The 26,165-nt window shown below is 40.2% G+C and overlaps 1 protein-coding gene and 1 long non-coding RNA gene across 6 annotated transcripts in view; one reads left to right on the top strand and one right to left on the bottom strand.

The window, feature by feature from the left end:
• The window catches only part of DIAPH1 (diaphanous related formin 1), a 107,898-nt gene that overhangs the window by 47,443 nt on the left and 34,290 nt on the right, over positions 1 to 26,165 (bottom strand). For 3 of the 5 annotated variants that reach the window (XM_055285866.2, XM_055285861.2, XM_055285863.2), the window contains 13 exons: positions 25,894 to 25,980; positions 24,998 to 25,061; positions 23,439 to 23,578; positions 21,471 to 21,579; positions 20,901 to 21,011; positions 20,610 to 20,728; positions 19,860 to 19,976; positions 19,144 to 19,259; positions 18,620 to 18,684; positions 17,418 to 17,597; positions 15,614 to 16,378; positions 14,350 to 14,464; positions 13,849 to 13,857 (listed from right to left, as the gene is read on the bottom strand). In XM_055285866.2, coding sequence (XP_055141841.1) covers positions 13,849 to 13,857; positions 14,350 to 14,464; positions 15,614 to 16,378; positions 17,418 to 17,597; positions 18,620 to 18,684; positions 19,144 to 19,259; positions 19,860 to 19,976; positions 20,610 to 20,728; positions 20,901 to 21,011; positions 21,471 to 21,579; positions 23,439 to 23,578; positions 24,998 to 25,061; positions 25,894 to 25,980 — 1,997 coding nt within the window. The remainder of the gene's footprint in view (positions 1 to 13,848; positions 13,858 to 14,349; positions 14,465 to 15,613; positions 16,379 to 17,417; positions 17,598 to 18,619; positions 18,685 to 19,143; positions 19,260 to 19,859; positions 19,977 to 20,609; positions 20,729 to 20,900; positions 21,012 to 21,470; positions 21,580 to 23,438; positions 23,579 to 24,997; positions 25,062 to 25,893; positions 25,981 to 26,165) is intronic. The other 2 variants (XM_055285864.2, XM_055285859.2) reach the window with 1 other exon arrangement.
• On the top strand, positions 729 to 25,896 carry LOC129486255 (uncharacterized). The gene is made up of 3 exons (XR_008658908.1): positions 729 to 938; positions 4,249 to 4,353; positions 25,831 to 25,896. It is a non-coding gene; the product is annotated as an uncharacterized lncRNA (long non-coding RNA).

Below are 26,165 nucleotides of genomic sequence, written 5' to 3'. Positions count from 1 at the left end.
AGGGGTTCCTTTTTTTCTTCTTTTTTTTGGGGGTATCTTTTCTTATCTGATCCTATAATTAAGAATATTGCCCTAAACATCTCTGTAGCAAAAACACCTAAACCCAGGATTAGAGTCTAGATGAGGCAAAGGGGATGCCCTGGCCTGCTGTCTCAAAAGCTAGCACCCTGTCACTGTTAGTAGGTGTCCGGCAGCCAAACCATTTTGCTCTGTGCTCTGCTGGCAAGGACTTGTGGCATCGATTGCTCAGGATGCAGGCAGCCTGCAGCAAGGCGTGTCCCTGATGAGCAACTGCTGAGTAAAAGAGTACGTAGCTGCGCCTCAGCCAGTCTCCCTCCCTCTGCAAACCAGACTCCTCCTTTGCCTAACTCCTTTTTTTCCCTGCGTCACAAATACAAAATGGAGTTAGCTGGGAGCAAAAACAATCTGTCTAAAATGGCTGAATGCAGTGGGGAGTGCCAGACAGTAAAGCGAAGGGAAAGGGCACCCCCTGGCGTCCAAGATAGGGAGTCTGTTTTATGTCCTTCACTACTTTTGCATTCGAAACGAATCAGTCCTACAGAGTCCAAGTTAATTTTGTCACAAATCTTGATGTTGAGCTCTAAAATTCAAATAATAGAAACTGAGGCACAAGAAGGGAAAATAATTTTCAGTCTCTAAAGACAAAGGGCACAAGTCAACAGCCCTGAGTTGCAGTTACTGCTTGGTTATGATTAGTAATAGTTTCTAGGAGACAACAGAACTGAAGGGAGGTCCTTTTATAGTACATGATGCCCCAACTTCAATAATGGACTAATGACCCCCGGAATCCCACCGCTATAGCCTTCACTTCCCCAGGAATTCCTGTTGCAGGCGTCTCTCAATGAAGACCACAAACAGGAAATGGAGGAGTAGGGAGTTGCCTGACATCCTGGAAACTACGTTCTTAAGAACTGCAGGTGGGAGTAAGTAAGTGGGATAGAAAAATGGGCTTTTCAAAAACTGTTGAGAACACGGACTGACTCTAAAGTCAGTTATATCCGCAGGGCTGGAAGACAGGCTGAGCTATTATAAAGCAGCTCCACCTACACTCACTCACTCAGGACCAAAACCCTATTTGCTCTGCCCAAGATAAAGCCTGCAGCATTTGTACCTATTCTACAGGGAACACCCTCCATTATCTTTATCTTATGCTACACCTCCCTTGAGTAAGCCAAGTACCTATAACTAAAAGAGAACATGTAAGAAAGGTGGAAAAAAACAGAAACATCTGGAAAAACTTGTGGGTACAAGTCATTAATGGTTGCCACTACTTAAATGAGGCTGCACAAATACGCCAGTTTATCCAACGTCCCTAAAGTGAGGTAATGGCAACACATACAACACAGGCGCACAAAAATCACAAGTTGTTAAAAAAAAAAAAAATAGACTCTGGCATCACTATAGTTTTCTCTGAAGAAATAGGGTCTTTGTGGAAGAATCCTAGATCTCTCAGGCATATATGAAAGATCAGAACACTTAATAATCTCTCTAGGAAATAACTTTCTGTGAGGGTAACATAGCTAAAGAATTGCCAAATTCACCTAGCATACAATAAGCCATGTCTATTAAGCACTACATCAACTCTCTAATTCTGGGAAGAGGAGAGAGTAAGAGGGTCTTAATGTAAGTGTTAATATAAGAAGCTGCCCAAATGGAGGACTTCTGATTTATATTCTTCATGGTTGTAATATACATAAGGGATAAATTCAGCACTTTAAAACAATCACTAAGGTATACATTATAGAAGGAAAAATATCATGCCAACCGAATAGCAGTTATCCCTGCCCAAAGGTAACCATATCACTGATATCTTGGCCAAAATATACAACTATCTGCAAAATCCCACAGAACTAGACCATCACAGATGCGCAAGCTGTAACGAGGGACAGGGCAAACTGGCATTAATGAACAAACCTAAAGGACAAGAACAAAGCCACACAGAATCCCAAAGGAAGAACCAGATGCTGAGAGTTATAAAGAAGGGGACAGATCTAAGTCTGGAAGGGTAGCAGAAAAGCAGTATTAAAAATTTGGGCACTTCACCAAGCAGTTGGTCTTTCAGATAAAATAGTCATTGAGTTTCCCACAGATACTTTCCCAGCACACCCAGGATGGTGACTCAATTAGGGAGTGCTAAAAAGAAGTCTGCTTCTAGGATGTGGGTGCGGAAGGACCGGAAGGACAGGCACTATCCCAAACAAGGACTCAGGTCTATGCCAGCAAAGAGGGACAGGTTTATGCAAGGAAACAATAGGCTAGAGGGCAGAAGAAAAGGCATTAAAATAAGGTACTAGGAATAAAACTCTTTTCCTGGGTTAAAAAATGTTTTATTATGGGAAAAATTAAATATACAAAAACAATTATTAATCCCCATGCATACATCACTCAGTTTCAACAGTTATCCACTCGTGACCAATTGTTTCATCTACACCCCAGCCCACTTCTAAATCCCATAATGATCCGCAATTATTTCTGTATGCATCTCTAAAAGATGATGACTTTTTAAAAAATGCCATGAAACCATTATCACAAGAATTTCCAGCTGTCTCAAATGTCAAGTGTTTTGTATAGTTCATTTGGATCAAGATCTAAATAAGTTCCATATGCTGTATTGGTTGATAAAATTTAAAATCCTCTCAATCTATATGTTCCTCTCCATCTCATTTTTTCCCCTGAAATTTATTTGTTGAAGAAATCAGGACACTAATCACTGGTAAAAAGCAAGAAGCACTAGCACAGTGACTTTACACTGTCAGTCACTGGAAGCGAGCACCTGAGGTTTCTCTCAACATGCCTGCATTCTTGCCACTCCCTTTCACTAAGTGCTGGATTCTGAGCCCAATATATCTAGGCTCAAATTCTGGCTTGGTGTTTACTTGCTATAAAATCTTCATAAGCAAAGGACATATTAATTCTCTTTTATATCTCAATTATAAAACAAAGATAATACCAATTAGGCATCATGGAAATAATGTTTTGATAATTGGAAATAATAATTGATAATCCCGTCACAAATCTGACATTAAATAGGTATTCATAATTTAAGACTGAATGAGAAGGCAAAGTACCTTCATCTTTTTTTTAGGTGCTCCAGATCAGTTTTAATCTCTGCTGTCTCACCCACGCTAACTAAATAAATACTGAGTAAACTGCAGAATTCTAAACCATTCTCCATAACAAAGGATTCTAGAAATACTCTGTTTTATTCAGGGTTGGGAAGGGAAGTAACACGGTAAGAGCAGAACAAAGAGAACAGATGGAATAAACACCCAGCCCCCAGCCTGAGCCTGCAGAGACAGCTGCTGGTTTTCGTCATACTGCTGTTTTTTTCCCTTCTTTGTTCCTGAGGTGGAAGCCAGGAAAGGGTGGAGAAAGAGGAGGGGGGAAGGGGTGGAGATGGGAAGACCGCCATCTCTGTTACTGAAAGTCACCTGATCTTCTCCTCCAATCCCTAGTCTCTGACCTCACAATCTGGAACCTGAGCCAAAATAGCTCAACTGCGCACACCCCGTGGCCGAAAAGAAAAATGCAAGCAGAATAGGAAAAACGGGAAATTCTTGGGAAAGATTTTTGCAGTTTTTCTTGCTAAGAGAAATGCAAACACACACATAGGAGAGTGCCGTATCTTCCCATCTAATAGATCTAAAAGAAGCAATCACTGGCTCTAAGAAGAGTTGGGGTTATTGTAGGATCAGGAGGAAAGAATGGTTCCATCCCATCTTGCAGAAATGGGGTTACCAATGCCCTTCTATTATATCACTGGGGTCCCTTGCCCAATGGTACTTAGAAGTGAAAAGAGGTTTTTTTTTTAACATTGGAATCTGTTTTTTCAAAAAGAAACTTAAGAGTGAAGTAAAGGATACTGTTACTTGCTTTATAGAACTGAATGCTAGTACTTGGCTTGGCAGACGAAATCTCAGGTTCAAGTACTTCTAGAAATCTAGAAGTGCTCTAGAATCTTCTCCAAGCATCTCAGACACTGACATTTCCTTTTTAACCCTGTGTCTTTTTCATTATAAAAACAATATAACCACATTATAGAAAAATTAAAAGAAAAAGTATACCCTAACAAAATCTCTGTTACAGTAGTCTGGTATATTCCCTTCTAATCTTTGACTAATGCATTTCTTTTTAATATGAAACAATTGTAATAAGGTGTACATAATTTGTTTCCTGCTTTTCCCACCAAACACTGAATCACAAGCATTCTTCCACATTGCTCCAAAGGCAATGGGCGAGAGTTCTAATATATGGAACAGTTACAGGACACTAAGTTCTAGAGCAATTCATCTCCAGAACAAAAACTGAAATGGAAGCAAGAAAAAAAATAAGGTAGGCCACTCCTTTCCTTTAAAGGCCTTTTAGAGAGTAGCATCCCTTTGCTAGCAATACAAAGATCTCCTCCTGTTCAAGTATCACACTCGAGTGAAGTCTGGAAGGTCCCCTGGCTGAACTTTGCAAGTCTCTCTTCCCCATATCATAATGGCTATAAGCTCTAGTATAAGTTGCCATACATTTACAGAGCTGATGTGGGTAACTAACTCTTCAATTCATTGTTATGTACGAGTTTTTTTAGAAAGATCAAAAGGACATGTATACATGCTAAGATGCAGTCAGATCAAATGGGTTACTGTAGCTACTGTTTCAAAAAAAAAAAAGGACAATTATTTCATTACTCTATTTTTGTTTTATCCTTGTGTTCATTGTAAAAGTAATGCCTGCTTATTAAAAATTTATAATTTTTTTAATGAAGAAAGTCTCTGCATACTGATATGAAGACTCTCCAGGATATAGAAGGTATAGAAACAGTACAGATAGTATGTTCCTTGTTTTGGTAAGAGGAAGGACAAGAATCTGTATCAGTATTTGTTTATAACTGCATTTTTTAAGAAAGTCTAAAGGATAATCAAACTAATAAAAATGGTTACCTCTAGAAGGTAGGGGAGGGAGAAGGATGGCATGGATGTATACTAGGGTGGGAATGAGACTTTTTTATGCTGTTTTTACTTATGAACCACTTATCTATGCAAATAAAAAACACACACACACACACACACACAGATAACAGAGAAGCTGAAAGAAAAGCCCCAGAGGAAACATTCTGTGGAGACATCCTTAGTACTCCTTCCAAACTAGCCTGTCTACAACCTTATGTTTGGAGGGAGACTTGTTCAGCATCAGCAGCAAAGTCATTTCAGGTCCAACAATTCCCAAATACTGTAAGGTCAAGCGATCCTCAAAACAGTGTCTTTTCCTTAAGGCAACAGTTTTGGGTTCTAGTATGTAGTAAGAGAGCACTGGATCACTCTTTTGTTCACCCCAATCCTTAGTTCTGCTTTGACAGTTGCTGGATATCCCATTTCTTCGCCTAAACACATCTCTGATCTCTACCAACTCCAGGTCTCCATAGCAAGAGAATAACCAAGCTTGAACAAAAGTTATGTCTGTATAACTGTAACATTCTTCATCTTGATCTCTACCTCCTCCAGTTTCTCACAACTCCTTCCGTGTTGTACAAGCCCCAGTCCAGCACAATACTCTGCCCTAATCACTCTGCCCTCCATCCATCCTCTTCAGCTGAGTCAATCTCTAAGTGGTTCCGAACTAATTCACTGACCACAGAGAACTTCTTCAAAATGTCCTTCTAAGATGGCTACTGAGACCTGGTTTGAAAGATGGCAAGAAAAGTGCCTCTGAAATAGTGACTCCAAAATTGACTGCCAAGTCAACAGAAAATGTTGAATTGTTTCCTAATCAATCTCATATGACTTCCATAAGAACAGGGATAATACTTATATAATACCTATTCAGATACAGATATCAAAATATTATTAAGAGAACAGGTGAAGAGTGGCTTAATTCACACCGTTAACATGTAAACATGTTACATGTTACAAACATGCTCCTCATGTAGTCCTTATACTAAAGTTTGAGATTTACTCTATCAACAGACATTTAAGGCTAGGAACTGACTGTACCAAGATGTTAGAAGTTTAAGTAATACTGATCCCCCAACTAGATGGTCTAAGTCTCAGACAATGACATTTAAAAGGACATTTGGTTAGAAATAAAATCTGGAATCCACAGATAATGGCAGATGGTACCTTGAATTTAAAAGATACCATTTCAGTCTATATGTTTCTAGAAAAGAGTAACACAGGCACACACTAAAGCTGGGATGGCTAGAAAGAGGCTCTAAAAATGAGACTAGCTGGGGATAATTAGGAGTTAACATATGACACAAAGGGTTGACTTTGTGAAAATCTTTCTGCACCAGCATATTCTATCCAAGTTAAACCAGGGGAATTCCCTGAAGAAATGGATTCAGTAGATTATCTCAAGCTAGTTATCAATATATAATGTGGGTAGGTTCTATTATGTGCTTAAAGTAGTTTTTCAGCAGAAACTGAGACAGAGATGGGATTATGAGTGTGTATATAATGAGGCGACAATGAGCTACCAAGGTGATAAAGTACAAACCTCTCTTTGAGCCCTCTCAAAGGAAGGCTATGCTTTCATGAAGGTATCGGACTAAAGAACAAAAACTCTTTCCAGCCTCTGGACCCCAAAAAGAACACGAATATTGCTACTATTGAAAATACTAGCTGCAACAGGACAAGATCCTTTTGTAAAAGGGCAAGCTGTAGCTTTCTATATAATTTAACTGCCGATCAGTCCTCCAAATAAATTTCCTGACAGGTAGAGGGCAGTATACTAAGCAGCTTCTATTTGGAAAGGACAGAGGTTGCCTCTCTCTAACGTGATGACATCACTACCAAACGCAACAATGACACATCTAAAATAAAAGGGATCCATGTGCCATCTGGTGGCAGAAAGCAGTAAAACACACTGCTAGAAATAAAATATCGAATTCCCACGGTTGAGAAGAAAATTAAAACTTAATTCCTTTACCTGATGGTGCAGTCCCTTAAATCTCCACCAGTAAGTCTTCTGTGGAAACTACATCAGCAGCCTTCGTGCAATAGTTTTAAAGTTTTGCCCCAGTTTAGCTGTATACTCCCTAAACACTGGTTGTAAGCAAGCAGCAGCTCCTGATACCTGACCTTTGGTGCATAGAATAAGAGAATGAAACTCAGACCAAAACAAACAAAATAACAAAAGGACTTGGAAGGCTGTCAGAAACAAAAGAAGAGTTTGACATGACAGATAACACCAAAGACAGCTTATTGCAAGGAAAAAAACAAAGTAACAGAACCAGAAGTTTAAAACTGAAATATCTTTTAGGTTCATGTATCTCACTTTACAGATAGAGTCAAGGTATGAAAGATAACCTTTGGTGCAATCTTATTAGTGGTCAGACTAAAACAACATATCACTTTTCCCCTACTAGACGTTACCATAAATTTTTTTTATTTTTGGTGGAAGTATAAATTGCTAAAATCTTGTACCTAGCAACTTGGGCCCAGAAATTTTATTTTTAAGAATTTACTGTGCAGAAATACAAGTTTGCAAAGACAATTAAAAATGGAAAAATGGATGTTTCCTTCAGCATTGCTTGTAATAAAAAAATGGAAAACTTATTTGTATTATATGACAGAAGACAACTATCAGAAATAATGACAGATCTATATGTAAGGACATTGAGATGCTAAAACATGTTAAGCAAAATACGAAACAGTATATACTGTATAAGATCACACCAATTGCATTAAAAAAGAAGTGTGTATACCCTCATGTTTCTGTAATTTTATTTTTAATTCCTTTGCCCCCTTTCCAGTAAAGTTTTATTCAAAAATTTACCTTTCTCACTTGAACTAAAGAAAAGAATTTTCCCATTCCGTTATTAGAATAACATATGCATATAAAAAGTATGACTTAACCACAATCACTCTGGGGGAGGACAACTTTTTACCCTGTATTTCTAGTGTATTCTACATATTTGTTAAAATGATAAATTAGTCCAGGAACTGGCTTTAGACAGGACCATGGTAACAGAGGAAGACAGAATTCTGCTAGGTAAAAGTAATGATGGAAGTCTTTGCAAGTTCCTTTTCTGATTGCTTCAATTTTGTCAGTGAAGTAGAAAGAAAACATCCTCAGCTGAGAATGAGGATGAGGGAGGTTTGGGCTGTTGAGGAGGAAAAAAAGGTGTGAAATAACCTTTAGGAGAGCAGGAAATTCAATGAATTTGTAATGCTTAAAATATGATTGCCTGGCAGTATCAAGGGCCAAGCAACTTCACAAATTAAGCAGAGGAGAGTTGGGAGAAAGATCAGCCAGTGAGTTAGCAGGAAAAGTAAATGTTTCCTGTCCTGAAAGCTAAGAGAAGAAAGTCTGTCAAAGGAGGGCCCTGTTGTGTGGTATTCTCCAGCCATGTTCAGTTGCACAGCTACAGGAGCAGGACAAAGACAGAAAAGGAATTAACTGGGATTGTGGTTTTGCCAATCGAGTATGAAATGAGAGAGATAATGGAAGAACGAACCCCAAGAGAATGATTATAATGATTAACCAAGAAATTTTAGCTCAGGGAAAGAGTGAAGTCATCAGAAGGTGAAGGACAGTGAAATGCTGGTAGGACAAATGGATTAGCGGGGCTGGAGGACTGTTGGGGTCAGGATAGCAAAGGGAGTAAGGTAAAAAGATAGAACCTGGGTGGTATGACATGAGATCCTAGAAGAGGGGAATGGTTGAGGTAGAATAGAGGACAAAATCAGTAGAAGAATTCAAGGAACTGAAAGGCCAGAATATTGGTAGGATCATGACCTTTTCGTATAAAAATTCCCAAGAATTAAGTCAGAGGTAGTATTGGAGTATAGAAGAGTGGATATGAGTCAAGAGCTAAATTGTTTAAGAAATGAGGAGTAACATGGGTGTCGGTAGATGACAACACGAAGAGAGAAAATGGGTGACATAACTTGATGTCATAAGATTTGAAATTGTTGGTTTTTTTTAGGAATTGTTTCCTTTTAGGAAAGAGGCAAAATGATCTGAGAGTGGCAATGAAGAACAAAGATTACATCTACCCCATCTCCAAGCCCACTGGGGTGAGGTCTATGAGAACAAAGAAAAACAACCACATGGGCTGGGCCTGGTGGCTCACGCCTGTAATCCCAGCACTTTGGGAGGCCAAGGTGGGTGGATCACCTGAGGTGAGGAGTTCAAGACCAGCCTCGCCAACATGGTGAAACCCTGTCTCTACTAAAAATACAAAAATTAGCCAGGTGTGGTGGCACACACCTGTAATCCCAGCTACTCGGGAGGCTGAGGCAGGAGAATTGCTTGTGACCAGGAGGCAGAGGCTACAGTGAACAGAGCAAGACTCCATCTCAAAAACAAAACAAAACAAAACCACATAAGCAAGCAAAAGGGAAAGTGGTATGAGAGAAAACCAGGTTTCCAGTAGAGCAAAGTGAAAAAGGTTTTGCCAGTAATGGACCATGAATTCCAGAAGGTACAGTGGACCAGTTTCAGGAGCTTAGGTGGGATGGGAGGAGACAGAATAGTAACCACACAGAACCTTATCGCAATTAAACTATGGGAGATGAGGGATGACCCAGGAGTCTGGGGCTGCCTGTGGTAAGTGACATAAACCAAGATAAATGGCATAATATTAGATACAGTGGATTAAAAGAAAATGGTGATGGAAAGGCTGGGGTGTAGAGGGGTATATGAGGGGGTAGTTTAGGTTCCTTTTTTATATCACTAGTGACAGTGAGATGACAACCTGGAGGAGGTATGGTACTTTTTCCATGTGAAGAAGTTCTGGTAACCCCAGATAATAGGGGTAGATTTGTGTTTTTAAATCACAAGGGACTATTATCGGATATTATAGAACTTCCCAATTTCTTTGTGCTAGTAGTCTGACCCTACTCAAAACCCAAGAGAAGCTAAGTAATTAAAAGGTAAGACTCCCAACAAGTGTTCACTTGACTAGTACCTCTAGTCCTAATCCTACTGATTTGAGTGGAATAAGGAACTGATGGAACAGACATCTTTCTGCTAAGAGACTCAATGAACAAGGTAGAGCAGGCTGAGCTCTCACAAAACCTTGCTGCTAAAGGTTAAAGCTGCAGAAGCTACAAAAATTCACTAATAAAGATGCAACTGGGTGAGTGCCACCTAGTGGACAGAAGAGAATCACAGGGAAAAAGAAAAAGATCCTCAGATTATTTTTGGGAAAGGGGCTCCTGCTGAAGCCTGAAGCAAGAAAATTACGTCAGGGCAGCAGACAGGTAAACCTATCTGTTACGGCTAACAGTTCTGACTTCTGGAACAACAGTACTGGACCCACACAGTCAAATGCTAACTAGAGTACTGTTATTTTTTAATAAAATTCTCACTTCTTAGTGAAGGTCTTTTTAGCCAGAGGTTTTTCTAAATTACTGCCATTAAATATTTGGAGAACTGTTCTGATGCTCACAGTTCACATAACACACCTCTTACTTTAACAAGTCTAATGTTCCATATTGTTTCTGGAAGGAAGGAATAAACCTAAAAATAAAAGTCACTGTACTACTTACTTAAGACATGAGTTATCACTCACCATGCTATGGTTCAAGAGGTGGTAGTGTAATGATCACATAATCAACAAAAGACAGCGAAGAGAAGAAATGCAAAATGAAAAACTAGTTTATCTTGTACATACAAATAATGAGCTGCCTAAGGCTACTATAGCAATGAAAATGCTCCCTTGGAGAAAATGAAACAAAAAAAAAAGAAATTTAACTATTGGACCTGTTTCCAAGAAATTCAAAAAAGAGTCAACAAAGAGTCCATGATAAAAGACTCCTTGCTGATCACTATAAGGAAAGTGAGAATATGAAAAAGGACTAGAAGTTTTATGGCACTGCCTATCAAAAGTAAATTCAAAATATTTCCTGGCAGGGAATAAGTTAACTGAGTAAGTAAATACCTCATTTATGGGAAACAAAGCCTTCAGAAACAAGACACTAATCCTTAAAAGAGAAATAATGTGTAAAAGAATCTGGAGTATAAAATTCCAGGACCAGTTCCTGTCTCTCAGCTCTTCTCTTGTAAAAAGGCACACATATTCTGCTTCAGAATATGTGTAACAGGAGACTTTTCACTACAGGAGGCAGATGGGCAGAGTGAGGCAGGTGCTTTCTTCAATGCCCGTTCTTGGAGGGGCCAGTAGGTATATTGAAGGTTTTAGGTATCAATAAAACATAAGGGGGATATAGGCATGCTTAACAAATAGCAGAGTTGTGTTTAGCAAGCAAGAGAGGAAATAATGCAATATGATGAAAACCTAGTGTCCAAATAACTTCTTCATCAATACTGGCAACCACCTGGACTGAAATCATCTAAGCAGTGCTTCTACTAGATAAACATGTCTTATTTCTTCAACTGGATTAGTTTTGCAAGAGTTGAATATAGTCAGAATATGCCTTCTGTTTTATAACCCTAAATATCTAGTATCTCACTTACTTTTTTTAATCTATTATTGTTCCCTTTTTTCTACTCAGTCACTGCCAATTCAAGGACATTTGCGTCTGAATGAATGAAGTGGTTCCTGAAGGCAGCATATCCCCCTTCCTGCAGCTTTTGTCTGGATCTAAGCTTTCAGAGGCTCTTAGGGCAAGTACATACACACTTCTAAGAAGTAGAAGGCTAGAGCAAGGACTTTGGAGTCACTGTTTGGAGTCTGAAGTCTGACACTTTTTATATAGTTTGGAAAAAGTTATTTAATCTATGTCACTACTTCATCTGGAAGATGAAATATTTACAAGGTTGATAATGAGTAGTTATCTATCATTTAATTATATCATCAATATCAAGACTATGAATGAGAGACTTGGTAACTGACACTGGCTTCAGTATTCAAACTGAACTGGTTCAATATTCCATTCAGTATTCAACAATTACTTTTAAAAAGCAGTAAGGATGGCCGGGCGCAGTGGCTCATGCCTGTAATCCCAGCACTTTGGGAGGCCGAGGTGGGCAGATCACTTGAGGTCAGGAGTTCAAGACCAGCCTGCCCAACATGGTGAAACTCCATCTCTACAAAAATACAAAAATTAGCTGGACATGATGGTGGGTGTCTGTAATCCCAGCTACTCAGGAGGCTGAGGCAGGAGAATCCCTTGAACCCGGGAGGCGAAGGCTGCAGTGAGCCACGATCGCACCACTGCACTCCAGCCTGGGCGACAGAGCGAGATTCTGTCTCAAAAATAAAAAAAAATTATAAAAATGAAAAAGTAGTAAGGATGAAGATCTTTTTCTGGAATATAAATACTGGAGATGTTTAAAACGCTGAAGTAAAGTATATTTGCTGTCATACTGAGGAGATCTGGGTCTTCTGAGTGCTTGCAATTTTTGAGAGCTTGAAATTCCTTATCTGACAAAAACCTAAACTCTAAATAAGAAGCACAAAGATCTTTTACTAAAGTTTTCTTTTTATTGGCCTTTTGTGACTAAGGGGGCCACTTTGGTATTTTAAAAAACACTACCATATCCCAATTCATAATGAGAATATAGTGCCAAGGAAGACCACTAAACTGTATAAAACCCAACTAGAATTAATAGGAATACAAATGCACCGAATAAAAAGATGGGGATGAGGGTGGGGGGAGAAAAGGGGCCCAGTCAGTATTCATTTGCAAAGGCACTAAAAGTGCAGAGCCCAGACTCAAGAAAGAAACTTATGCCAGAGGCCAACATAGGGATTTTGTGAACTTACAAATTAGAAAATCATTTAATTTTGACTTTGTCAACTTGTCTTTATTGATACACTAATACAGTTTATGTGGTTACCATCACAGTATTTTAATTAAGAGAGTGGAATTAATCCCTTAGGCTGGGCTTTGGCATGGAAGGTGACAATTTTCTTAGAGGAAAAGGCCATTTTGACCTGAATGACAGGGCAACAAGACAGATATGAGCATTATGGTCTTATACTCCTAGATACACACACACACACATATGTAACTAGGGGCCACCAAGGCACCTCGCAATCTGTTAGACTCCTTATTAGAACAAAGTGCAGCCTGTTTCCATCAGATCACTTAAGGAAAAAAATAAGAATTGCCTTTAAAAATACTAATTGACTAGGGGGAGGTGGGGAAAATAAATGCTCCAAAGTTTCCCTTAATTTTCATCACTAGGGTCATAGTAAGCCTCTAAACAAACAAAAATGCTAGAAGATGAAAATATGAAATTATTGGGCTATAATTGTCATTATACATGACAAGATCTTTTAAATACTATCTCAGGGGAAGTAACTACAAGTACCCTATCACAAGGTAGCACAAAACCACAAGAATTAGGAAGTGAAGAAAGACGAGGGCAAAGAAGATCAGCTCTTGTAAAATAAAAGGAACCACATGAAGGCTAAAAAAGAAAATCAAGAATTTATATAGAAAAAAATGGACCAGAAGTCAAGGCTCCTGGTTCTGATCACATAACCTTGGGAAAGCGACCTAACTGTTCAGAGTCTATATATGCTACAGAATGGAGATGATACACATCCTGCCTGTCTTATAAGGCTTCTTTGCATATCAAATAGGGTAATATATGTTAAGGCACTATGAAAATTGTAAAACAGCACAAATGTAAGGTAATAGTATTATTGCTTACGTTGTCCCTCACGTTCTAAAGAGATTAAGTATGTGGTAGTTTAACGGGAAGCAAACTTTCTTCCCTATTAGTTAATGCCAAAGCTATTGGTCCTCTTGAACTCCAGGGGAGGAAAAAAAAACCAAAACCAAAAACAAAAAACACCTAGCAAAGACAAGTCAACCCTCAATCTCTGATCTCAGTTTTCTAATGAGAAATTCCTTTATATCTATTTCATCTTTTTCTCTAATATTCAAGAGACCAAACTAAAAGGCTCTTTTGTATTCTTACCTTTGGAAGCTGCAGGAGCAAAGTGCCAGGAAGGAGAAGGCATCCAATATTGGAAAGAAATGGAAGGAAGAAAAGGAATCACATATGGTTCTTTGTTACTGTAGACAGTCACTCAGTCACCCAAACTGTTAAAGACTCTATCCAACCCTTATTAATTATGTACTTAGAACTGGAAATTGCACCTTAAGGCAGTGCCAGAATCTGTTCAAAAGTATCATCAAAATGGGCCCAAATCAAGCTCTGTCACTTTAATCTCATATCCCTACAAGTTATACTGATACAAAATACCTACATACAACAGTTCTCTTTCCCAAACCAAGTAACTCCATAATATTTAATACAAAAACATCTTTTCTTTCTTTTGAATGGGAAAATCCATCAGTCTTCCATCCAACATATACTTTCTATCTTCACCCAGGGAAGGGAAGGGAATAGGAAACCTAATGAAAAAATATTCTAAGCCCTACACTGGACCTTTGCATCAAAGAGGAAGGTACTCACTCTTGGTCTGGGCAGAGAAGGTAAGGGTAAGTTTGGCAAAAAGTTCATTGTTCTCAAAGCGGTCCTCCTTCACCTTTGTCCAGAAGCAGTCCTGGGAGAGGTCCTCAGCCACAAGCTGTGGATAAACGCAGGGTGTTAAGAATTAGTAAACTGAGCCCTATACTTTCCATCCTAGAAAACGGATGAGGCTGTAAAATAGGTGGCTGGCTGATTATCAGCAATGTCTTACTAGAATAAGACTAACTTGAGGCACAGAATACCTGCGGTGGGATTAGGAGAGAATACTTCCAGTTCATCTGTTAATTGGTGATTATTCAAGAACTAGATTCATATATACTACGTATCCTCCTCCTAACTCCAAATCCTCTAGCTTCATCATAACCATTAAGGCTTTATTTCAGAGAAGTCTTGCTCATCATTATATTTTTCCCACCAGTTTGGCTAACTGTGCCAAATTTGCTCATTTTATGAGCAAATCCCTAAGGTCCTTTATATTAACTTGTTTTCTAGAAGCAAAAGGCTAACTCACTCAGAATCACAGGCATCTCAAACACATCATGGGAACAATACTGTGCACGCAAATATGGCCTGTGAAGGCCAGGTGCAGTGGCTCATGCCTGTAATCCCAGCACTCTGGGAGGCCAAGGTGGGCGGATCACAAGGTCAGGAGTTCGAGAGCAGCCAGACCAACATGGTGAAACCCCGTCTCTACTAAAAATACAAAAATTAGCCAGGCATGGTGGCGCACGCCTGTAATCCCAGCTACTCGAGAGGCCGAGGTTGCAGTGAGCAGAGATTACGCCACTGCACTCCAGCCTGGGCAATAGAGCAAGACTCCATCTCAAAAAAAAAAAAAAAAAATGGCCTGTGTAACTCACATCCTGCGGAATTGGGATAGGAGAGTGGATTCATAAATCCATGACTTTGGGATCAGCACAATTATCAGTAGTTTGCAGACTGGTGAATGACTATTATCAAACTGTGTGTTACCATGGTATTCACAGCCTCAGAGAAAAGGCAAAAAACATTAAGTATAAGTTAGGATTAAATTCAGAGTACAGGGTTCACAGAACTCTCCGTGGTGATGTATGGAATAAAGAAGATGCCTAATATCTGCTGAATAAACATAAGCATGAGTGAAACTTAAAGATAGAAAGATGAAAGCCTTAAGGAAGGCACAGCCCATCCATGCACAAAATACAAAGTAGAAAACTGAAACTGTTTCTTAAGATTGACTGGTGAAGAAATAGACAGAAATTCTTACCTTGGACCAGTTTGGCCTCCGGAGCTGCACCTCTGGCTTATAAAGCTTTTTGGGGGTTAATCCAAATGGCAGAACTGGGGCTGCAGGAACTCCAAATCCAAATGGGGGAGGTGGAGGCATACCCATTCCAGGTGGAGGTGGAGGAATGCCAGGGCCTCCGGGAAATGGAGGAGGTGGAGGGATTCCAGGACCACCGGGAAGAGGGGGAGGAGGAGGTGGCATTCCTGCTCCTCCAGGCAAGGGAGGAGGTGGAGGGGGGATTCCAGCACCCCCAGGCAAAGGAGGTGGTGGGGGGGGGATTCCAGCACCCCCAGGCAAAGTAGGAGGTGGGGCGATGGCAGTACCTCCAGGCAAAGGAGGGGGTGGAGGGATGACAACACCCCCAGGCAAAGGAGGGGGTGGAGGGATGACAACACCCCCAGGCAAAGGAGGGGGTGGAGGGATGCTAGCATCTTCAGACAAAGGAGGGGGTGGAGAGATAGGAGTACCTCCAGGTAAAGAAGGGGGTGAGGAGATGCAAACACCCCCAGGCAAAGGAGGTGGTGGAGGAGGAGGAGGAGGAGGAGGAGGAGAAGGAGGAGAAGTGGTTAAACTATCCCCAGGAGCAGGTGGTGGTGGAATAATAGTGCCAGAGTCACCAGGTAAAGGAGGGGCAAGGGGAATAGTAGCACTACTAGGAACAGAAGGAGCTACAGTAATAGCCGCCGCAGAGAGGGAAGCCATTTCTTTCTTGGCATCTTCCAGTTCCTTTGTCAGCTTGGCAACCTACAGAAATAACACCAATGTGAGTACTTCTCACCCCACTTCAGGGACTACTGGGACTGGAAGGAACCTAATAAATGACTTAATCCAAATGGAGGAACTGAGAGGAGTCAGAGAGATGACATGATCACCTAAAGTCACACTGCTTAGCAGCAGAGCCAAACTAGAATTCAGGTCTTCATGTTCTTAGTTCAGCATGCTTTATATTAAGAAGACAATTTCAATCTTTATGTTAAACTCTCCCTTGATTATAAAATGTAAAGGTCAAGTAAATCAAACATTCTAGTTATATAACTAATATATGTGCTACACAGATGATTATATAACCACATAAGTAATCAAGTTATCAGATATCAAAGATCATTTAAGTATTTACTACTGCAGAGACAGTGTGTAAGGATAAATCTGTGCAGAGATGACTAAAATAACAGGAAATTTGCCAATTTTTAACAGTTTAGTTTTTATTCCTAATTTATTAGGAGACTTATTACCTTTATTTCTGGGTGGTAATGCAACTTACTTTATTCTTTTTTTTTTTTTTTTTTGAGATGGAGTCTCACGCTCTCACCCAGGCTGGAGTGCAGTGGCGCGATCTCGGCTCACTGCAAGCTCCACCTCCCGGGTTCACGCCATTCTCCTGCCTTAGCCTCTCCGAGTAGCTGGGACTACAGGCGCCCGCCACCACGCCCGGCTAATTTTTTGTATTTTTAGTAGAGACGGGGTTTCACCGTGGTCTCGATCTCCTGACCTCATGATCTGCCCACCTTGGCCTCCCAAAGTGCTGGGATTACAAGCGTGAGCCACCGCGCCCGGCCAACTTACTTTATTCTTAATGTTTTTCTGTATTTTCCAGATTATCTGTCTTATGTATTACCCCCAACACAAACCAAAAACCAGTATATTATTTTTAAAATATGCACCATGTAACTAGATTACCTATTAGTAGCTGAACCCTCCCTAGGAGTGAGATGACTGACTCCTGTTCCAAGCCATGTGCATCCTGAGGTTACAGGTCATTCTGCCTTCCCTGCTCAGGCATTACCTCTCCTGTGAGCTGGGACACCTCTGCTTCCAGGTCCTGTTTCTCTGTGGCAATTTGCTGCTTTTCAGAATGCAGTGCATCTTTTTCTCCCTGAAGATCTTGAAGCTTCTGCTCAAAGTCACTTTCCATCTTTTTCATTTCCACCTGTAGCTCATGCCGGGCTGTTAACTCTGAGTCCAACTAGAGAAAAAAACGAATCAGGCTCCCAGCAAGCTCTCCATCTCAGTAAGAAGCACAAGTATTATTACCCATAATTCTCCCTACCTCCTCTTTTGCCTGGGGGTGCTGGAATCCCCCCACTGCCTCCTGTTCTGGGCCAATACTTGATTTACAGAGCTCATAAATCCAGGCCATGCTTGGGGAAAAAAGCAGCATGATTCTGACCTTAAAATCAAGGTTTGCTGGGCGCAGTGGCTCACGCCTGTAATCCCAGCACTTCGGGAGGCCGAGGCAGGTGGATCACCTGAGGTCAGAAGTTCGAGACCAACCTGCCCAACATGGTGAAACCTCGCCTCTACCAAAAATACAAAAATTAGCTGGGCATGGTGGTGGGTGCCGGTAATCCCAGCTACTTGGGAGGCTGATGCAGAAGAATTGCTTGAACCCGGGAGACAGAGGTTGCAGTGAGCCAAGATCGCGCCACTGCGCTCCAGCCTGGATGACAGAGTGAGACTCCGTCTCAAAAAAATAAATACATAAAAATAAAAATGAAAATAAAACAAGGTTAAAGGACAGGGGAATCAGTTCATTGCCACAGATTCCCTATTTTTATAGTTAAAAAAATAAGATTTTAAAGGTATTTAACGAGGACAACGATGGTAGTATAATCCCAATATTCTCTAGGATCAAAAACCTATTGACCACACAATAAGAGTTCTTAAAAACTGAAGAGAAAAAGAGAACTCAGACATTCTCTAGTTCTATTGTTCTAAGGACCCCAGTTCCTACTGTATCATCTGTCTTTCTTTTCCTGCCCAGTAGCCCAAGAACTGAAAGCCCATCACTAGAGCTCCCTATGAAGACATCCATATCACTTTCTCCAATGACTACCCTATACTGGAAAGGTTTCCCCTGGGAACTACACTATTGGGTGTTAAACGCTTCCAAAATACCACAGAAGAAAACTGTCTCATAGATCAGGAAAATAATAATCCTCAAAGAAAGATATACTCAAACACACGTTTCTGGTCTCTCATATGCACCTTCTTTTCCAGCTCTGCAGCTTTGGCTTCAGATTTCTCCACCTTTGTCTTATCAATCATTTGATCTGAAAAGAAGAAGAGTCTAAGTAAAGCTCCTAATTCTCTTGGTCTATTTCTTTCACACTACGCCCTTCCAAAGAACAGTCTTTTTGATCATTTTTATTATCTTTCTTAATATTCTGCACTAGACAAAGAAACAGAACTTTCAGTTAAGTTCAACATGTAATCCGAGTGTGCAGTAAGGCCACCATGCTGGGTGGCATGAAGAATGCCTATGAGTGATACTTTTGACTCTCTGAGACCACCAGGAGTTCCTGCAAAAGGTGCTGGTGTGTGTTTTATGTAAAAATAAACTAAAGACCTATAGATTCCTAGCAAAGATGCTGGTTATGACCTAAGAAAGGACAAAAATAGAACTATCTGGGGACTGGAAAGGTATCTTCTCTGACATTTTCACTGAAACAAGATGCAAAATGAAAGGAAGAAGCAATACTTGGAGAAGCCAGATAGAAGAGTATGCTTACCAATTAATCCCTCAATCTCAATCTGGAGGTGCCGGCACTTGAAGTCAGGATCAGCCCCATTCTTGTGCAGAACTATCTGGGAAATACATTCTTCAATCAACTTATAGTACTGAGGTCTACAAGAGAATAAAACAGGGTCATCAAAGGAAAATCAAAATATAATTTTCAGAAGTATTCAGGACCAAGAAAACTTAATTGCTCTGACAACTGAGAGACCTGGAAAAACTTTTGTAAAGTTAACACAAGTATCGCTGCCATGCTAAGAAACTCCTTTTTCCACATCAACTACCCTACCCCATCTACTTCAGATAATCAAAACTTCTTGCCATCTGCTCCTAGTGCCAATACTTTCCCATCTAAAAATTTGCATTTGATCCTTCCTGTGATGGATAGTGCTATTGCTAAATCTATACTTACAGGAAACTAGAAAGAATTTTAAATTGCCACTTCTCTTTGCTAACATCTTCATCCTATTTACCTACTCCCCTCCAAAAACAGAAGAGCATTTCAGCTTATACACTCTGACCTCTTCCACAGGGATGCCTTTGAGTTGGATTAAAGAAACAAGACAACTTCCTTTATATCTATGACTAATAAACCCTAATCTTGAGTCTTGTCTTTACATTTTCCCTTTACAGAACAATCTTTGAATTTAAGGAATTCACTCTCTCCACTTAGGCTCAAATTCAAAACTTCCCATAAGCACACCATCTTACCTGGCCTCATAGTCATTTCGGACCAAGAGTAAGTGCTGCAGGATGGAAAGGAAGTGTGGCTCTGCCTTTGAATCCTTCACTGTGTTTAAGAGAATCTGAAAGACTTCATTAAAGTCAGTGGAAAAGGGCAATAGGCTAAGGAAAGCAAATATGTAGAAATTATGTTTGACAGGTGGCTTATTTAACTCTTAAAAAGCTAGGGAAAAGTAGCAAGACACCACTTCCATTCTACTGGCTGTTCTTCCTGTAAACATCACCAGAAACTTTAAGCTTTCTAAAACGTCCTTTAAGGGACCAGTGAGTTGGATGGTACTATACACACAGAGGATTCCTAGTAAGTACTTGGCTTGAAGATCAGGCAGTAGACAGAAACTAAGAGGTAACTGCCTCAAAGTCACTTACTGAAAATATTAACAGGTAACTAAATTACTCCCTCTGTCAGTCCAAACATCTCTAAAAGCCAGTTCTACATCTTAGTAAGCTAAGCTATCACATTCTAGGAAGTTTACACTGATTTTGATGGCTTCCATGCTCAACAACCCTCAGATCACCTTTACTGACTTCTCTGGTCTATGATAAGGTAAGTAAAGCCAGCAGCAATAAAAATACACCTGCCTTATTTAATGAGAAGACACATAAGCCTGATGCTGTGTTCTGAGTCATCATCTCCCAAACCATTCCACACAGGGATCAGGGAACTAAATACAATGAATGTCTCATCTGCCTTGAACCTAGTCAGTAAAAGGATATTCCATCTCCATGCGAATGTCATCCAGCCGTCCCTTCAGGTCATAGGAATCCTCTTCCCCTTGTTCATCAAACACATTTAGTTGCACTCTCATATCTTCATTTTCAATCTCTCGAAGGTCCTGTCAACAACAAAAGTAGAAGTCAGGGAACCCAAAAGTATCCTTTGTGGTTAGAAACCTAAGCTTTTCAACCTGGTTTTTAATTGAAAACGAAGAATTATCCCAGGGATTATTGGGGTTGTAGAGCAAGAACAAACCAGTCTAGCCTTTCTAATGAAGTGTGATATCTTACCTGCAACACCTGATATAGCCCCAAACGCATCAGTTCACTTCTGATGTGAACTCGGAAGTCAAGTTCCTCAGCTGGTGTGATGAGAGCATTGATCAGCTGTAGGCATCCAACCTAAAATAAGAAAATTCAGCGGCTATGTCAATGCTAACTCCTGGAGATCAACAATCCATTTTCTTTACATGCATTCTTAGGTCCCCAATACAACCTGAAAGATACAGTACAAAAACTCTAAAAATGACTTTTCTACTATAGCAATGAGACCTGGTTTGAGTAGAGATCCGGAGAGCCTAAACTCTAAATGGTTTCAAGGATTTGAGAGTATATGTTATTGTAGGTCTCGGTTTTCCTAGATTGTAAATACATATCATGCCTTTTTCCATCTCATGAGGAAAACAGTTCATTCTTTACCTTCTTAGAAAGAAGGTTAATCATTTTCCCTTCATAACAGATTCTGAAATGTAAAATATATAGTTGGGAGCCACTCCATGTATTTTATTAAAAGGTCAAATGAATTTAAGTCTGTCCATCTTGAATTCTATTCTTGGGCCCAGTTTCAGGAGATATACATGCCTTCAGTGCAATAGTGGTTCCACTTTTTAATCCATCCAGCAGTGGCTGGAAACGTTCCACTTCATCCATCTCAGCTCTTTCTGTCATTGCCTCCAAAACCCTTTCATTCCTGCCCAAGTGAAAGGAAACGGAGAGAACTTTCCAGGTACTCTGACACAGACACATATAATGAGTAGATTACACAGGGGCACAGACCAATTAGGAAACAGGACATTATTGGTGTTCCAGATTTCTCATATTATTATTCTCACCACTCAGTTCCCAGAAACTGCTGAAAGCTAAGGACCATCTCCTTCAGGGAAATGCATTCCCTACAATCCATCCCTAGGCTCCTGTCCATAAATACCAAATCGAGTCCCCTATTCCATGAAGTATAAATTGATACAACTTTTGGAGGGGCATTTAACAGTACTAATCAATTTCTGATGCATGTAACATATAGTCTACTTCTAGAAATGTATCCAACATATGGGCATAAATGTGAAAGAAGATATGCACAAGGATGTTCACTGCAGTATCATTTGTAAAAATGATCACCTAGAACAGATAGTGAAATCTGCTTTAAAAAATATCTGTAGGTTGGCTGGGTGCAGTGGCTCACACTTATAATCCCAGCACTTTGGGAGGCCGAGGCGGGTGGATCACAAGGTCAGGAATTCGAGACCAGCCTGGCCAATATGGAGAAACCCCATCTCTACTAAAAATACAAAAATTAGCCAGGCATGGTGGCGGACTCTTGTAGTCCCAGCTACTTGGGAGGCTGAGGCAGGAGAATTGCTTGAACCCGGGAGGAGGAGTTTGCAGTGAGCCAAGATTGCGCCACTGCACTCCAACCTGGGGAACACTGCGAGGCTCCGTCTCAAAAAAAAAACAAACCTGTAAGTCCAGCAACGGGGGAATTGTTAAATAAATTATAGGCCATACATACATGTATATGGAATACTAAATAGTTACTAAAGATAATAAGGTAGATCTGTAAGTACCGACATAGAAGAAATGCCCAAGATCTACTATTAAAAAGAAACAGGTTGAAAAGAATGATTTAGCTTTCGTTAAATCAAATCCCTCTTCAATAATAAAAATCTATCCTATATATGCAGTTGGTTTTATAGGCATAAGTGTCATTCCTCAGCTCTTAAGATACTATCTTTTGTGGTGGCAGATGTCTAGAATCAAGGGAATGCAATACATTTCTCTATGCTTAGGAAACGTTCTATGAGACTATACCACGCCATTAACAGTCATTCTCTTTGCAGAATAGGATTTGGCAAAGGGATGAGGCAGATAAATTTTACTTTATTTACTTCTACATTGTTTGAATTTTAAAAATAACATTGTGCCACTTCTGAATTAAAAAAAAAAAGAATAGTAAAAAGAAACCCTCATCCTAGACAATATAGATATTAATGGAGATATAGGAGACATTTTGCTATACCTCTGATGACCAGTGGAACATTCAGGATAGCACCCATCACTTAGGAATTGTTTTTTTTGTTTGTTTGTTTGTTTGTTTTTTTTGAGATGGAGTCTCACTGTTGCCCGGGCTGGAGTGCAGTGGTGCGATCTCGGCTCACTGCAGGCTCCGCCCCCCTGGGGTTCATGCCATTCTCCTGCCTCAGCCTCCCGCATAGCTGGGGCTGCAGGCGCCTGCCACCTCACCCGGCTAATTTTTTGTATTTTTAGTAGAGATGGGGTTTCACCGTGTTAGCCAGGATGGTCTCGATCTCCTGACGTCGTGATCTGCCCGCCTCGGCCTCCCAAAGTGCTGGGATTACAGGCACGAGCCACTGTGCCCAGCCTAGGAACTGTTCTTAAATGTTAAGATGCTTAGTGTTCACTTCTGGGAAGAAACACAATCTTACCTAGTATTTATGAACCAGAGGACACCCAACCAACTCAATTGTCCTCTGAACTAAGAGAAAATGATAAAATTGAAAGTGGAGAAGAAAAATTATTCCAGTCACATACATGTCCTCTGGCTGTGGTAGAATACAAAGAGCAGAAAGCAGCTTAGCTGCATCAATCATCATGTTGGGAACAGCAGGATCCATGGCTCTGACCAGCAGCAGGATTCCTTCTTCTGTCTCCAACATAGTCTTGATTCCAAACTGGTAGGACCAAGAACAAAGAAAGGAGGCTGAAAGACGAAGGCATCTAACTGGGGGACAAGTTTAAGGGTTGTTATGGGTTGAATGGTGTCCTCTTAAATTCCAGTGTTGAAGTCCCAACCCCCAGTACCTCAAAATGTAACCTCATCTGGAAATAAACTCGTTGCAAATATAATTAGTCAAGCTACAATGAAGTCCTACTGGGGTAGAAAGGGTCCTTAATCCAATATGACCAGTGTCCTTATAAAAAGAGGAAATTTGGATATGGATACATACAGAGGGAGAACACCATGTGATCACATAGGCAGAGACCAAGATGATGCATCTACAAGATAAGGAGTGCCAAGGATTGCTAGCAAGCTACCAGAAACTAGGAGGGGTATGGAACATATTATCACATACAGCTTCAGAAAGAACCAACCCTGCTGGTACCTTGGATTTTGAAATTCTAGCCTGTAGAATTGTGAGAAAATAAATTTCTGTTAAGACACCTAATTTTGTGGTACACTAGCAAACTAATACAGGGGTAGCATACTTTTCCCAATATAATTAGAGATGAACATACCAAAATAATTTTCTAGGAGGCACAACAGAATTAGATGTCTTCCAAGAATAAAAGTCTTTGATTTATATGTTTCTTGTTAATTCTCTCCCTCCTAATCCAATGGAATAAGTTAATTATAACAAAATTAAACAATGAAGAAGAGAGATTTGTCCTCAGAGGCACATGACTGTGGGCTCCCTGGGTTGAATTACTAAACAGACAAAAAGAAGATAAAAAATGGAGCAATAGTCTAGAAGAAAAAAGAAACAGGAAATAAAGCAAATATTGCAGAAACAATAACTATAGGTCAGGAAATTCAAGAATTAGCAAAAGAAAGTAAAGAAACAGAGGCCGGGCGCTGTGGCTCACGCCTGTAATCCCAGCACTTTGGGAGGCCAAGGCAGGCGGATCACAAGGTCAGGAGATCGAGACCATCCTGGCTAACACAGTAAAACCCCGTCTCTACTAAAAATAAAAATAAAAATAAATAGCCAGGCATGGTGGCAGGTGCCTGTAGTCCCAGCTACTCGGGAGGCTGAGGCAGGAGAATGGCGTGAACCCGGGAGGTGGAGCTTGCAGTGAGCCGAGATCGAGCCACAGCACTCCAGCCGGGGTGACAGAGCGAGACTCCATATCACAAAAAAAAAAAAAAGGACAGAAACAAAATTGAGCCTGTCCTCTGAAACAGAAGTTAGAACTGAGAAAAAAATATCCATAGAAGCATGTATATGTGGCAATGAAAAACAGTTATGATACTAAAAGAGAAAGCTAGAAGTCCTGAACCTCATACTCCTAGTTCCTCTTTTGGTTTGCCAATAGAAGAGAAAGAACAGGCATCCAGATGGGGTTTGGAATGAGAATGGGAAAAATCTCACCTTGTTGTTCATAAAAGCTTTTAAGCAGCGAATGATCTCATGCTTGTTCCGGCTATCGTAACTCCTGAATATTGAAGACATAATCAGTGAGGTCCCTTTATTCTCTACCCCTTTCCCATTTTTAATCTTGCAAACAAGGTTCTTAGGAATAATAGCCCCATCTAGCAGATGAGTAAATTTTAGGAAATAGCACTTTGCCCAGAAACACAGAAGAAAATAGATAACTGAAGAGGGATCTTCACCATCAAAAAATCTGGCTGATCCTCTTGTACTCCAAGAATTTAGTATTACATTAAAACCTTCTTTTTAACTCTCCCTAGGCTCCTAAATGCTAAAGTGTATCAGGATAACATCCCATCTATTGCTGCTTGCCTTGCTACTAGAGGTTTCAAGTCTGAGAAGATATATGCAGGTCTTGGCCATGTATTATTTTGTTTCAGAAAGATTCCAGGAAGTGCTCTGCTTCAGGCTGGCTTCAAGGTAGCCTAAGAGAGTCTAAGGTATACCTAAAATTATTCCAACCTTGAAGACTGTCACAATACTAGTCTCAAGTATATTATAAGACTTCCAAATGTATATTACCCAGACCAGATTACACGGCAGCACTAAATCAGATTTTATTTCCAGATTGAAAAAGAACCAGTGCTAGGAGACTAATAATATTATGTGGTATATATTGAAGTTATCCAACATGAAATTTAAGTTCCTCCTCCCTTTCCTATATCTGTAATCATCATTCATCCTCTAGTCACCACTATGATAAACCCCTTCTTGGCTAACAGTACATTCCCCTAGCCCACAACTTTACATTTAACTGCTACTTTCTCCTTCAGAGCAAATAGCCAAGTCCCCTGTGACTCTCCAACTTGAAGTTGCAAAGACTTGGAAGTCCTCACCCAGCAGTCTCTTCTTTCTCATCATGAAGTCGTTTAAGAATGTCCAATAAGGAGGCCAAGCCTTCAGCACCAAATGTTTGCACCCAACTGTAAGGAACAGAGAGAGGCAATGCAATATCAAATCAATAAATACTTATTTGCCAAACAAAGTTTATCCTGACAACTTTCTACTCCCAATTCAGACTATTATCATGCTTCCCTGGCTCCTTTGATCTTCAATCACCACCAGTGAAGTCCAACATTTGGCTCCTACTCCTGTTACCTCCTCAGAA

The sequence above is a fragment of the Symphalangus syndactylus genome, chromosome 7 (assembly GCF_028878055.3).
Source record: "Symphalangus syndactylus isolate Jambi chromosome 7, NHGRI_mSymSyn1-v2.1_pri, whole genome shotgun sequence".
NCBI classification, from domain to species: Eukaryota; Metazoa; Chordata; class Mammalia; order Primates; family Hylobatidae; genus Symphalangus; species Symphalangus syndactylus.
The sequence above is the reverse complement of the archived record's forward strand: the minus strand, read 5'-3'. Positions and strand labels throughout refer to the sequence as shown.